We start from the raw sequence: 15,646 nt of genomic DNA, 5'->3' as shown, positions 1-15,646 counted from the left end.
TGCTGTTAGCCCACAGCAGTAACTACAGTGTGAATATAACAGGAGATGAAATCAAAGTGACTAATCGCTTTTCTTTGCGGATGTGTCAGGAGTGTTTCCAGCCCTGTATATCTTCCTGCAGCCCGACGTGGCACTAAATAGCATTTTCTCCTTATTCCCAGACTGCACTTTACACGAATGCCGGCCAGCTTCTGTTTGTGAGGCTGAGGCTCTCACTCACTAGCAGAAATGGATCCTAGCTGGGTCACCACGCCCCACATCCACCAGCCGCATGCCCAGGCCTCGGCCTCGTAAGCACCTTCTCCCTTTAACCACCTTAGAGCCAGGTCCTATGAAAGACCTTGTGCTAATCTACCCCAATAAGTACACCAAAAAGGACACCAAGCACTTTAAGAAAGTTTAGTGTGTTTTTTTCTTCAGAGACTCTAGAAAAACATAAACGGAAGGTATTATTAAGGTATGTATAGAAAGAACGTATACATACATTATTAAGGTATGTACAGAAAGACATACAAGGACTTTTGGCTGTTGCAATGCCATTTGTAGCACTTACTGTCTTAAGGAGCAACCAAATGTGTTAATAAAAAGGCTTCGTTTCAAATCCATCTGCAAGGCAGCTACAAACAGAGCTGAAACATGTTCTGCTGAAGAGGAAGGAGCGATTGCTCTTGCTGTTTGAAAAAAGGAAGGCTAACAAGTGTAAGAGTGGCCAGCTGCCCTAGGAGAAAGAACACAGATGAACGCTTCGTTCTCTCAAGTGGGAGTCCCACATTCATGTTAAATTAGGTAAAACAGTGAATAAGAGTGAGAAGAAATCTTGTGATAGAGTGGATTTCTCCCATATCTTCGTGACACTGAACATTCTGCCCATACAACATGAATTGTATAGGAACAGAGTGAGCTGTGACAAAGAAAACAACCTGGAATAAAATACTGCCTTGGTGTGCATCCAGACAAATTACCGAAGCCCTGTGCAGGGATCCATGGCCCACAGAGCAATTCCATTAGTTCTGAAGCTAGAAGCAATATAACCATACCTGTGAAGCATCAAGCTCACACTAAAAGACCTCTCTCTGCCCTCACAAAATGAGAATATTTTGTCAGACATTCAGTAGTCATGGTGTATGTCTCAGTTTTACTACTGAGGTGGACAATGTGTGAAAGGAGTGGCCCTGTACCAAAAGGCAGAAAAAAACAGTTCATTTGCATCTCAATGTTTAATCTGGATGTGACAGGCTCTTCCACTTCGAAAAGACACACAATGGAGGAAATTATTTTGGCGAAGGCAATAGGAAACTTCAGTCCCTGAACAGTAACTTGTAACAATGAGCAGCCCTAGGTGATTGACAGATGCTATTTTTCTTGTCGAAAAACTATGTCACCATTTTGTCTCACTCTAACTCACTCCTGATCGACAATCTTTTCATAAAGGGTCTGGTTCTTATTTCAAATAAGCAAAGATCTTCACATCTATTTCACAAATGAAAGAGGCAGAGGGGATTGTTCACATGAAGAACTGGCAGGATTAGAGAACTTTTCTGAAAAACAATAGCAAAAATTAACTTACCGTTTTGATATTTATACCTGATAAGAGCCTTCATCAGTTCTATGTTTAGCAAAAGGTATACACTTACACAAATGAGTATCGAGGCAGGTTAGGTCTTTTGTGCACTTGCAATCTTTATCCTGCCTCCACATTTGTCCAGACTGGAAAATGACTGGATTGCACTGTGGCTACACCTTGATCGAGAACGGAGGCATTGGTGTGTCTAAAGGAAGCAGCTGTGACACTCATCACAAACCATGAGTTTGGAAGGATGTTTATGTCCCACAGTCCAGATTCATCCACAGTGATCAAAAACATTCATGACTTTACTACGCATGCCAAGCTATCAAAGCCTGGCAGTGACTCCTAAAAACTTAAGTGCCGCTGCCCCTCTACTTTTCAGTACATCTATTGCCATGCAGAAATTAAAGTCTCTTCAATTTCCTGATAAACATAGTAAAAGACTTGAGACTCTCTGTTTTCTGACTTCTGTTTTCAAAAAAATATATTTGCATGTGTAAAACAGAGACTCAGATGCAAACAATTTTTTCTCACAGTTCTCTGTATTACACAGCGTTACTAAGTTTTAGCTGTTTTTCCAACATCACCTAAATAAATTTATGCATGAAGAAAATGATTGCCTCTGTTTTGTGAATGACAGGCACATTTCAGATTATTCTGGAAGTATCCTTCAGATACGCTTACTCTTGCCTTACATTCATCCCAAGGCATCATCATTTTTGGCCACTGCCAGAGACAGAGTAGACATTTGGGCTATGCAGTGCAGCTGCTCTTTTGTTCATTTTTAAAAACAGAGCTAGAAAACAAATTATGAATAAATTTCTCTTTGATTTTTGTTGTCTTTGAAAGCAAATGTTTAGGCTTCATTACATTTTTAGCTACGTAAGTGTTTTTTTTCTTAAGAGAGGAATTCAATACACTCTCCAATATTGTGCAGATACAGTGCTGACTCCACCATGAAAACTGCAGTGTCAGAACCACTGTTGAAGCAGCAGTAACAACTTTCCTCTCAGTAGTATCAAAATAGTATGGTTGCCACTGCAGATTTCAACATAGCTGGGACATAAAAAATAGTATTGTTTAGATCAGCATAAAATTCAGTCTTTAGTATGCAGCCAGCTGTACATAAAAATGAGGAGAAAGATAAGCAAAAATGAGCATTTACTTGAATCGGGTCTTTAGCAACCACACAAACACGTGCAGCTTGAAGTAGTGTTGACAGACATCTTTCTCTCAGGGCAACTTGCATTTGTCTAGACCCTTTCCAGCAAAAGGTGAGGTGTCTAAAATCAGGCACATTGACACAAAGTTGCTATTCTTACTGGTTTTAAAGAAAAGAACGTATAAATTTCTACCAGCGGTATTCAATGATCAATGATTTAGTAAACTGATTATTGCACAAAAAAGCCACTATTGCTTTTGGGTGATTGTACACAAACTGAGGAAGACACTATTTTAGTAGTTACTTTCAGCTGGGGTAAATGCATGATGGTAGTGCCTATTTACACAGAAAAGCAAACAGGTAACTCAATTTGCAAACAGAATTAAATATAAACCTTTTAAAACACAGTGAACTGCAGGCATAAGTCTTCTCCTTAATGCTGTAAGCATGATTCCAATGTAATTTGCATTTACTCGTTTATTTGGTTTTGCATTTTTCTCCTAGTTCATGGTTTGATGTGCCTGGCAAATTTTAAGTGATTTGACATTTTAACTACAGATTTTAAACATTGCTTCACCAAAGACTACTATAACATTTACCTTAAATATTTTACATACTTGCCACTCCTACTTTTTTCTCTGATTTAATAATTAGTCTAACACTCTCTAGTGTCTCCGTTGCACAACTTATTCTCACAGAGTGGTTGTGATGTTCATGCAGTCATATTCCATGCCTAATGCTATGTTGCCATCTGTTGACCAATTTAGCTGTTGTAGTACTAAGACAAGACTTTCAAGAACATAAAAAAATCTCTGGAACATTTTATAAATTTAAATCTCAATTTTGTATTTACTTCTTTTGCTCAATCTAGGAAAGTTATTTAGAAATCTTAATATTTATCCTTAACATTTATAAATTTAGAAAAAAAAAATTAGGCCTTCAAAGATCTTCAAAGGCTACTTAAGGAGACTGTCTAAAGGCTAAAATAAATTGGAAATACTTTGGGATCTAAATTGTAAGACAAACATTCTGCATGGATGGAATTGCCTATCTTGCTATACTGTTGTATTTTTCAGTTTCAAAAGGTGTCCAAAGGGATCAAGATAATATTGCTGCAAAAAAATAAAAATAAAAAGGGGTCAAAGTGTTTACTGTGTGATTCATTATTCATGGTTTTTTTGGATCACTTTCAATATAAACTTAAGTACAGATGAAAAAGTAACATGTTTTTATAGGATAGCATTTCAGCTGGATTTAAAAGAGTGGAAGAGTTACTTTTATCAGGATGTATAGTAACAGCAGAGGCAAGAAGTTCTTCATGCCTGTCTCACGTGGCATCTGAAAAGTATATTTATCTCTAAACTACAGCATGTATAAAATACAGTATGTATTACATTTTTTTGCCTCAAAGGAGATTGGTAGGATTAACTGCAGAAATACCAGAAAGGCTTAAAAAAATTCTGATCACGAGCACCATGTATAAAAAGGACTGGTTTTACATAAAGTAATTAGGATAAAGTAATTTTAAAATAAAATCTTTAAAAAAATTTATACACGGAAGTCTATTTCCAAAAAACAGGAAAAAACCCAATTTTGATATTTTTTTTAAATACATAAAAATAAGTATGGATTTGCTCTATTAATAAAAATGAGAATGTTTTGTATTTATACAGCAATAAACAAACTGAATCAACTTGGTGACTTAAACATTGCATTGTGGTGCTGACTTCAAGAAATTACATGGATATAAGAATTTCATACAGTTTTTATTTTGTGACTCACCTTTGAATCATCTAGTTCCAGCTTTTTCAGAGACTTCCTGACATAGTCTATGAAGGAGGATGATTTGGAGAAAGTTTTTCCAACATGTCGATCACTGCAAATACATCATTGAGATGCAGGCTTTTATACTTCTAACAATAGAAATTTACAGATTTTTAATTCATTTTAATTGCTTTTTTTAATTCAGGAAAATAGATCAACTATTACTGCCAAGTTAGTAAGAAATAAAACAAGCTAGCTAATACTTGAAGAAATGTCTAGATACAGCAACTGTACAATTGTACTATGGCTATAGTATGGTTATTATTTTACCTAAAATCTGAGAGTTAAAAGTTTCTTTTTAATTTCTCCCCTAATATTTTTATTCCCCTATATGAATGACAAAATCCTTATTTCCGCTGACAGATATTTCCTTTTGTACTTCTATAATACCTCTATAATTTACTGTAATGGTGCCATAATTTATTTACCATCAACCACTAGGCTGTGCAGATGCCAAGTTGGAGTAAAATTTCACTTTCGCTTGTTACCTTGTGTTCTTATCCTTGCAATTTTTATTTCAGTAACTGATGCCAGAATTTTCTCCTGTTTACAACTCAATGGCCTACTTCTGAAGCCAGCCAAAATTGTGGGTTGTTTAAGAAAACATGTTAAAATAATGCACGAAAACTTAAAAAACATATAGGAAGACTGAATCCTAACAGGCCACTTAAATTTGTTCTCTGTGTTTAAATGTCTTGGAGAAACAACATGCAAAGTTTTTCTTAGTCTGAATTTGCTTCCTTGACTTTGTCCTAACATAATTCCTCTTCCAGCTGTGCAGCATAGGAGTTAAATTTTCAGCTACAGAATTTTCAGCTACTGAATTACTTAAGAAGAAATACACTCCCCCCCAGTGAAATACTGTCTAGAAATATCTTAGTTTAAGACTTTTTGCCCTCTTTATTCTTAGCAAATTCTAAGAATTAACATCTAGTGAGGTCAATAGAAAGACTTCACTCGCTGGCAGTTCTAATGCCGTTCAGCTGGCAAGGAACCCTACTCACTGAAAATCGTTTACGTAGTCATATTTAATATTTAGATGCACCTAAACATTTGGGCCGATCCTGACCAAAGATCCATTAATGATTATGCTGCTCTGACAGTCTTTGGAAGATGGGCATCTGCCTCCTAACGACAAGCTGCCGGGGGAAGGACATTGTCTGGGTCTGGCTGGGATGGAGCTGATGTCACAGCAGCCCATATAGTGCTGTGCTTTGATTTGTGACTTACAACAGTGCTGGTAACACACCAAAGTTTCAGCTGTTGCCAAACAGCGATTGCACAGCATCAAGGTCTTCTCTTTCGCTCTCTGCCCCCCAAGGGGGCTGTGGGTGCACAAGAAGTGTGGAGGGATACAGCCAGGACAGCTGACCCGAATGGACCACAGGGATATTCCACACCATAGAACATCATGCTCAGCAATAACACTGGGGTGGAGGTGGGCAGGGGGGAATATTTCCAAGATAGCCATTGCTTTTATTTCAAAAGTATAATCTCAATTACCTCTTCCAAATTATACTTCTTTTAACAAATGAAACATATTATAATCTATCTATCTATCTATCTATCTATCTATCTATCATCTCACACTTTTTCTTTACAATTTAGTAGCCATGATTTTATGTGTGATATTTTATGTAATTTTAAAATAAACAAGCATTTCTTCTTTCAGGACTTTGATCTTCTGAAAGGTAAGCTGTCTGGCTCTACATTTAGCAAAAGATTTGGGGGAATCACTTATTTAACATCAGGACTATACTTCTGAAGTGAATTTTCCGGTTTTCCCCACTTCTTGTGCCTTGGTTCACACTGTGGAATCACAGAATCATAGAACAGTTTGGGTTGGAAGGGACTTTTAGGGTCATCTAGTCCAACCTCCCTGCAATGAACACCGACATCATCAACTAGTTCAGGTTGCTCAGAGCCCCATCCAACGGGACCTGGAATGTTTCCAGGAATGGGGCATCTACCACCTCTTTGGGCAACCTGTGCCAGTGTTTCACCACAGTCATCGTGAAAAATTTCTTCTAGTCTAAATTTACCTCTTTCAGTTTAAAACTGTTACCCCTTATTCTATTGCTACAGGCCCTGCAAAAAAGCCTGTCCCCGTCTTTCTTATAGGCCCCCTTTAAATACTGGAAGGCCACATAAGGTCTCCCCGGAGACTTCTCTCCTCCAGGCTGAACAACCCCAGCTCTCTCAGCCTGTCCTCATAGGAGAGGTGTTCCATCCCTCTGATCATTTTTGGGGCCCCCCTCTGGACCCGCTCCAACAGGTCCATGTCTTTTCTGTGCTGAACACGTGGAATAGGATCAGAGCTCAAAAAATGGGTTATTTTCAAATTAAACTAAACTGGAAGGTGTGCTGCTGGATGTGCTCCAAGTGCTAACGGGCATACATCCCACAGAATTAGAAAAAATCTAATCCAACTAAAACTCTAGAAAAAGAGTGCGGTGCAGATGTCAGGTCCTCAGCACCAGCTTTCCAAATCCCAGCCTACAAGGGCGCAGTACTTGCCAGTGTAGGCACAAGCACTTAAGTAGCTCTTTTCAGCTATGACAGCCATTGAGCTTTCAGCAGTTTTTCTCAGGCCAAATGGAAATGTATTTTTGTCTTCTGCAGTATTAAAGCTGCCAGGACCTCTGCATAAGAGGGCATCCCAGGTTTGTGTTGACTTTTTAGTGAATTTGCTGTTGGTTCTCTGGTGAAGATATGTTTTAGCTATGTATCCAGTACCATTGAGGACCTATTCTAGCTATGGATAAAGGAAGAGCAATACATCTGTGATGTGGATTTAGGATGAACAAATCTGCCTTGCATTTTAATACCAATATGTATTGGTATACAGTCTGATGAGACTGATTCTTACACGCTTTAGCTTTCTCAGAAATAATTTCTCTACAGAATAGAGGTGGCAGAGAATCAGAGCTTTGGTTCGTATTCCCTGAATTCAGAACTTCCTACCTTTTGGTGACACCATAAATTTCTTCAATAATAACCTGAAGAACAGCTCGATAGAACAATGATTCTGTAGGCAGCTGCAAAAATTTTTACAACAGCAAGGATTTAAAATTGGCATTGAAATTAAGATCAGAATAACAAAACCAGTATTGGTTTCCTTAACGACTTATTGGCTTGTATTCTTTACAATCAGTCATAACAGGTTTAAGAGGGCAATTTACTAATGTGCTTGCATCCAGTTAAAACTCCAATTCTAACATAACCATGAATGTGAGAAAAAGAGAAGTAACCCAAACTCTGAAGTAAAAGTTCGAAGGTTGGCAGAGGGAAAAAGAACAGAGGAAAAATGTAGTGATTGTGATCCAAATTCTACTATGCAAAATAAATATAAAAATTTACCTAAGCTGTTTTAAAGACAAAGGAGTAATTCCCTAGCTGACTCATCATACACTGTAGCCTGAACCATGCAGAAAGTACTATGTTCATAAAAGCAGAATATGCCAAAAACTTCCTATCTTTGTGTATGAAAGATCTGTTTGCATTAAAACAGTTAATGCTTGCCGATTAAAATTTCATGGCAAAATGCATTTTCAGTAAAAGACTACTGGGGTCACTGGGCTTACTTATTAAAAAACGAGGTGTCTCAGCCTTGCCTTTTAAATATTTGCATAGTTGGTGTCCACTGTCCCCAAAAGGGTAACTTGCACAATAATAATTCAAAGTATTCACAGGGAAAAAATAGACAGGGATTAAAAAAGAGAATGATGATGTTTCTAACAGGTTCAAGCTTTTGTCATAACAACTTCTATTTTTACATTAGTTGATAAAGCACTGGGATAGAGTGATCCAAACCAGGGATATCAGAAGGACATTTGTACTGAATTTATGTATTAGCGGAAAGATAGTGAAAGAAGTTAGGAAGGGTAGTTTAATGCCTTAAATTTTAAGCTGTGCTTTTTTCCCAGACTCTTAATTGTCAGATTAAGAAAACAGATTCACTAAGTACAATCACAGCAATAAAAATGTGATTTCATGATGACACATGCTATCTATCAGGATTTGATATAGTGTATGCTAGTATTTTAGATTCCAGAAATGCAGAAGTTCAATAAAAGGTCATGGATTAGGAGCATTCAAGGGGGAAAAACACATTTTCTTTTGGAATGGCTAAAATAAACAATATTACTTACCATTTGGCCAACTGCAACTCGCTCCAAAGCCTTTAAGAGTGAAGGAATTAAATTGCTGATATGTTTATTCTTTATCAGAACATTTTATAAACACATTGTATAAAAGTCAGAGGAGATGACATTTTAAAAGATTAATAGTGTGACATAACACGAGCTTGCACACTTTAAAGTGTTAATACTTTTAGGGACTCGTAATCAGCTCACTCCTGTTTTTTGGGTTTGTTTATAGGAGGAGCAATGACAACTAAGTGCATGGAAATAGATGCATGCAAAATTTGTTTGTTTTTCTTAGTATTGTAAAAGAATTTCAAAGGATTACTTTGTGTGAAAGTGCTGAAAAGAAATGCATTTTTCTTGAGTCTGTTCCTACCAAAATACAAATAATTCACTTTGCATATTCAACTATTTTAAAGTAAATATTAGTTCAATGTACCATGTCTTTAAATACTTTTAGTCCCCAGCATTCAGATAAATTGAATTTCCACATGTAAAGTTAAATAAAATAAAAACTTCAGAGGGACTGCAGTTTAAAATGCTGTCCGTTACCTTTACCTAGATTCTTCATGCCGTAAATCCTGATGTAGGTGTGTGAGTACTTGATTTTTATGATCCATAGTGACAAATGATGACAAATAATAAAACATGGAATATTTTTCTACAGTTGAAAAGATACCGTGTCTATAAAAATTTCAACTGAGTATTAAAGATAGTAGTAGAAATGAAGATAAAAATTCAATAAACTATCTGACACTACGACAAATCAGATAGCAAACCAAAAATGCCTCACCACTTATGGGTCATTGTCATCTTTAGTCCCCAGACTCCACTACAGCCAACAGGGTTGCTTGTCTCTGAATCACCCACTTCTCCTTCTCCTAGTTTTAGAACTGATCTTGTATTTCAGACTGTTCTCCAAACACGGTCCAAGTAGTTGCAGTTCCTCAGTTTCATGGCTGTGCCCAACTCTCAGGTTTGATGTTTGCTATACCACCTATATACCGGCATATCTCTGCTGCTGCTTAGAAGACGGATGAGGGTTCTAACATGTACTGTAAGGGTCTGAAACTGAAACTCTTGTCCAGAACCTTTGGCCCTTGGCACTTTAAGCAATTTAAATGACATGTACTAATGAACATCAATAATAATGCTGAGTGTCATTGCTCAGCAGACTCAGTTTCCCGTAGCCAGCCATTCCCCCTAGGAAGACGGGTGCCTAGTTGCACTGCGCTGTCTCCCCTGTACCTCTGAGAAGGCAAGGAAAATCCTAGTCATGAAAAATGCATAGAGAGAATTACAAACAAAGTAACAGTAGAAGTATCTAGAGACACAGGAAAACTTTGCCATTTATGAATGTTTAAACAAAAAAAAAAATTTAACTGCCAAATTTCTGTGATTTCTGTGAAATCTGAAATAGATATATATGGCACGATCCAGTACTGTCTCTTGGGGGTCATTTGCTTACGAAATTTATCTTTCTACCATTGTTGAAAAACAGCCCAAACTTTTCCTTTCCAAAAAAAATAGAATGGGAAAGGAAATAGCTAAGGTGTCAGCTGAGGAAGAATTGGTATTGTATGACACTGACAAGAAAAAGGCAAACGGCAAATCCTTTTTAGAAGGCACTTTTCGTGATAAGTTTAACAGCAACATCTCTAAAAGGAACAATTTTTTTCTTGTACCTTGCCAAGGGTAACACATTTAAGCCTTACGAATACTAAACAACTGTCCTCCTATACCTTCTCCTGATAGCATTTAATTATCATGTTAGTTCAAGCTTTCATAACCGTGGTATGTTAGCCTATACCAAGTCTTTAGTCTACACTGTTCTCCGTAACGGAGGTACAGAGCTAGCAGCAGAGGTTGGCCAGAATCTGATGTGACTCATCTTGATACCAGAAATTAAAAATTAATAGCGGAAAGGAATCGTGGTCTTCTAACTACAACAGTGGTTGAAATTTTCAGTACATATCTGTTTTTTCAAATTAGACAACAGTTCATCATCCTGTCTTGATGAGGTGGAGTCTTTAAAAGCACTTCATCTCTTAGTGCAATGTTAAAAAGATATTTCCAGTCTCTAAAGCCACATGGATTTTAGACGTCTTCTAGTTTTTGGAATAGACAGGATTGCTTAGGTTTTAAACCGTCAGAACATTCAATACTATGAATCATGAAGGCGTTGGGGGAGTTACTGATTGCAATCCTCCTACAATTACCTTGTTCCTCTCTAAGTCCTTGGCCAGGAACTATTACCCTGAGGGGTTACCTTGTTTAGGTTTCAACAAAGGTTTGGCCTTTCTGTCCACTCTTAAAATACATTTCTGTCAATACTCATTTTTTCATGCCTTCAGCAAGTACAAAATACATAAAGCTGGAAGGTCAATACTATTTTTTAGATATAATTCATCATGCCTACAACATTAATGATGTTATTCTGTAGAGTCTTGGATTAAAGTCATGGCTCTAAGATTAGAAGCCAAAAACAATGAATCCTATAACATCTGGATAAAGCTCTCAGTAGGAAAAAGAAATGAAGGGGAATCATACCAAGCATGCTGACATTCTAGCATTGCGACCACAGCACCAGCCCTTGTCCTTCAAGTACTGACACATGGGAAATCCCCACACTTCCTCTGGCCATTCTGCAAAATGAAGAAAAAAAAAAAGACACAGCTTTCATGAGCTATTTTTCTCTTACTTACAGAAGGTACAATGTATTGAGCAAGATGAACAGTAGTTAATAGTAGCAGAAACACTAACTCTACTAGTCCAGTATGAAAAACCATGCTAGTGTTATAAAAAAAAAGTATTTTCCCCATAACAAATGGTTTTGGTTTATGCTGAATTTCTGATAATTTCACATTTTCCAAAACACTTTTAAGTGAGCATCTTTTAAAGAAGAGTTTGCAAATACTCAGGGCGCCCTATGCCATGCCATGAGTCACAAGATGTAAGCTCGGCAGTCGTTCAATGCAGCAGGACTTCAGTATCACTTCTCATTGGGTTCTTCTTCTATCATAAACATCTTTTAAACATCACACAGAACAATGTGTATTTGTTTATTGCAGTTCTGAAGGCCCAGCTTTGCTGCGAGGCAGAATGTTTGTTTTCCAGAAAAGAGCAGCTGCAAAGGTTCTTGCTGTTTCTTCAAAACACCAAGAAGCATTTGCATCACAATCTGTGCTCAGTTGGTTTCAGTATAATTTATATTTTAAATAACACCACAATTCTTCATGTTTAACAACACTAATGCAAATGTGGGAAAACTAAAGTATGGGGATTACTTTATAGATGTTCATAATATCCAGTTTTAAATGTAGACAAACTCTACAATGTTTTGAATTTTCATTAGCACATTTGTCAGCTGATTTTTTATAAAGCTGAATAAGAATTACTACTTTCTTAAAAAAAGAGAAGCAAATTGGCTAGGATCCTGGCTTTTTAGCATAGAAAGATGAATCGGGCATATTTAAAGATAAATCATGTAACGGGGTTAAAAAAAGGACAGCAGAAATACGACTCTTCAAATCTACCAACAGTCTGAGATACATACATGTAAGTAGAATTCATTTAATGAAAGTTAAGCAAATAAAAAGGGAAATAGGAAACTATAAAGGATACAACCCTCCTCCCCATAGCGAAAACCCTCGGTTTTCTAGCAGTAGTCCCCAGTCTTTGCTGATCTCTAGCGAGGAACAGCAAGCAGGTAATCTTCTCCAGGCAATCTCACACTTTGCTTTCCTTTTAGCCCTGAGAAATGTCACAGGCTCTTAGGGGAGGAATACTGGTTTGAGGACCATGATTTAAGAATAGGATTTTAATTCTGGATAATTAGCAGAAGGGGAAAGAAAATTCCTTTAGATATAAAGATGAAATCTGACAAAACAGGTTGCAACTGATTTCAGCACCAGGAATGTACTAAGTGCCTAATGTAAGTGCCTAAATGCAAGAGCCTCATGACAAGCTATAAAACAATAATTAGCTTCAAGACTAATTATGGAGTACATGGAATAAAGCTGAGAATTTCTACTGCAGGGATGGTAATAAGAAGATATTTTGAAGAGAATATACTACATGGAGAATCTGTCTTTGGTTTATTACATACTTGAAAGCCTGTGGAGGAGATTAACACTTTGGGAAACAAGTGCAAATACATCCAGATGACAGCCACAACTGAAAAACATTCACAGCATTTTTCACTCATCACTGTCGAGCAAAAGAGAATACAGGGCCTCAGGTCTATATTGGTAAAACATTTTAAATTTAAGTAAATGTAAGTCTCGTATTTATCATCAACTGAACAAGACTAAATTTTCTCAAAAGTATGTCAGATTACCTTTCCACTTCTTCTGGGAACCCGGTACTACTACCGTTTTTTAATATTTTGTCAGAATGAAGTTCTTATTTCTTAACTTAGTCCTGGAAGTCATATGTTATTTCCTGTCCTCCGATTATTTACACCTTTTTGTAAGAGCTTCAGTAAATTGCTCTTAGGTTTTGTAGAGGAATTGGACTTCCATTTTGTGCAATTTTTGTACCACTGCAATATTACCAGCATATACCATTTGGAGCACCTGTGCTATTTTGAACTTTTTAAAGGATTTTCTCCCTTTCTATTCCACTTCCAAAAGAAAAAAGATGGCAATACATGTGGACATCTGGTACACTGAAAACATTATATTGAGTAGTAAAAAAGCATAAATCATAACAAATATATTATATATTTATAATTAGATCAACTACAATTTCCCTCATGATGATTTAATTCTGTCTGGATACAGACAAAAGCTTCAAGAAAGCCTTATTGTTGTTACCATCCTATTCACAGATCCATTAAGAGTCTTACTGGCTCAGCAGTGCTTCAAAGAAATTTTTTAAAAGAGTTATTTAACTAACAAAACAATTAAGTGTAGCTAGGAAACAGGATTTCCAAAATATAGAAACGGAATGTTTTTTATTTATGTTCCCTTTTTTGGTAGTTATAGAAACAATATCTGGCAGTAGAAGTAAGAGGAAAGGATTTTACTAGCTAATCCTTCTGTATGCGCACAGAGGTTTCCACAGAAGTTCAAGAGAATGGGACAAGCTTCTCCACTGCCTTTAAGACTAGGCCTTCCATAGTTCTTCATCTCTAAGCAAGATACTACCATTTCTATTCTGTTAACATCTAAAATTTACTTTGCACAGCTTTAAGGAACTATATAGTTTCTGCTTAGCTACGGTTCCATGTGGTCTTGCAGTGCCTTGTTTATCTTTGCTAAAATTTCACGAAAATGTATTTTCATTTACACTTCTTATCTTTTGACTTTCTTGCAATTCCCAACTGTTCTGAACTGCAGTTCCCGATATAACAACTAATTTGTTATGTTTTCTGCTTTACCTTCTGGGAGAGAGAGTGTTATTGAGATCATGTATTGAACACTATTTGTTAAACTCATCCTGGCAGAAACAATCTAAATTTTGTCATGAAACAACGCCTATCCCAGTGGTTAATGGATAATTTATGAACAACAACAACAAAAAATCAGGATTGTGTTTCACTTTTGTGGTACGGTATAGACGATTATAATGTCTGTTTTGAAATTTTTCGTCTCTTTAAAAACAAAGTAACACAAATAAGTTATGAAAAATGGTAAAGTACTATAAAATAGAGGATTCTGATTCTCTTGAAATACACTTTATCTTTCTATTCTATTTTTAAGATTTGGGGATTTTCTAGGATATACATTATCACAACAGAAGAGATTTATTTTCCAGTAATGAAGCTCATCAGATTGTAAATAGCATGTGGCAAAGAGAAGGCAGAAATAACCTTTTAGTGCACAGGTTGAAGTTCCTACTCTATTCGTTGTATTTTGTTTAAGAAATCATATTCTCCTTAGAAAAGCAAATATTGCTTATTTCATTCCTAAACTTTATCTTTGCTTAGGCAATTTATTATTGAAATGTTGTGAAACATCAGTCTCTTGAATTTTTCAGCATAAGAACACAGCTTCAAGAGAAAGAGAGGTTATTCTAATTTAGTACAGTTGTGCTGATAGTATGTCCACAGCTAGTGCTGCATGAAAGCACTCACATGGTAGTTTTTAGTGACAGATACCTTAAACTTCCTTTCAAAATTACCATTAAGACAGAAATCAAGTTGCTGTATTGAACTTCACCAATCATTTTTTTCCGTTTATTTTAATACAGAAATGCATTAATGATTTGAAATTATAATATTAAAATGTTAATATTAAGAATTTGAAATGTATTTCAAAATGGTATAAATACTATCAGTAGTTCCTAATAATACCATTCAGTGAGTTATCGTTGCAGTATAATCTCGGAAGTTCTAAACGCTTAATATGTCTTTGTCTCTTACCACTTAAAAACTGCATTGGATAAAACCTACATCTATATTTATGAAGTGTGATCAATACCAGTCCATGTAAAATAATGCATGTAGCAATGTAATCAGTTAATGTAGAAGTACTCCTAAGAGAACTTCAATTTCCTTTTCATATTTTCTTATCTTATTTTTTATTACATTAAACCAGTCACATCTCCTACTCATTTGCTATTATTTTGATATTAACATATATTTCAGCTGATTCCTTCCTGATGTCTCAGCATCTCATCTTTGTCCATTCTTACAGTCTGTACCCCCAGTTTTCAAATTTATGAATGTTATGAATTATAATTCCCCAGATTGCTTCTCTACCTCAGCGTATGATTTAGGTATTTATGATGGTAATTCCCACTGATTCCTGAAGCTGTTTTTGAAAGGTTTTATTGATTTTTTAAAATTTTCTCAATTTCAAAGCATGAGACACCTGGAGTTCAGACACCTATTAATTCAGTTGCATTTTTGTACTTCATATCCAGTGAACTTGGGTGTCTATGATCTTTTTCTGTGATCATGAAAGAAAAAGAAAGACAAAGATGAAAATAAAAGAAATGCAA

At 36.2% G+C, this 15,646-nt stretch overlaps 1 protein-coding gene across 1 annotated transcript in view; it reads right to left on the bottom strand.

The window, feature by feature from the left end:
• The window catches only part of METTL25 (methyltransferase like 25), a gene marked incomplete at its 5' end in the record, with an annotated part of 68,652 nt that overhangs the window by 15,319 nt on the left and 37,687 nt on the right, over nt 1-15,646 (bottom strand). The window contains 4 exons of the mRNA XM_082014140.1: nt 4,512-4,605; nt 7,518-7,591; nt 8,705-8,734; nt 11,249-11,343. Of these exons, the coding sequence (XP_081870266.1) occupies nt 4,512-4,605; nt 7,518-7,591; nt 8,705-8,734; nt 11,249-11,343 (293 nt within the window). The remainder of the gene's footprint in view (nt 1-4,511; nt 4,606-7,517; nt 7,592-8,704; nt 8,735-11,248; nt 11,344-15,646) is intronic.

Source organism: Phaethon aethereus (assembly GCF_964289735.1).
Source record: "Phaethon aethereus genome assembly, chromosome: 1".
Taxonomy (NCBI): domain Eukaryota; kingdom Metazoa; phylum Chordata; class Aves; order Phaethontiformes; family Phaethontidae; genus Phaethon; species Phaethon aethereus.
The sequence above is the reverse complement of the archived record's forward strand: the minus strand, read 5'-3'. Positions and strand labels throughout refer to the sequence as shown.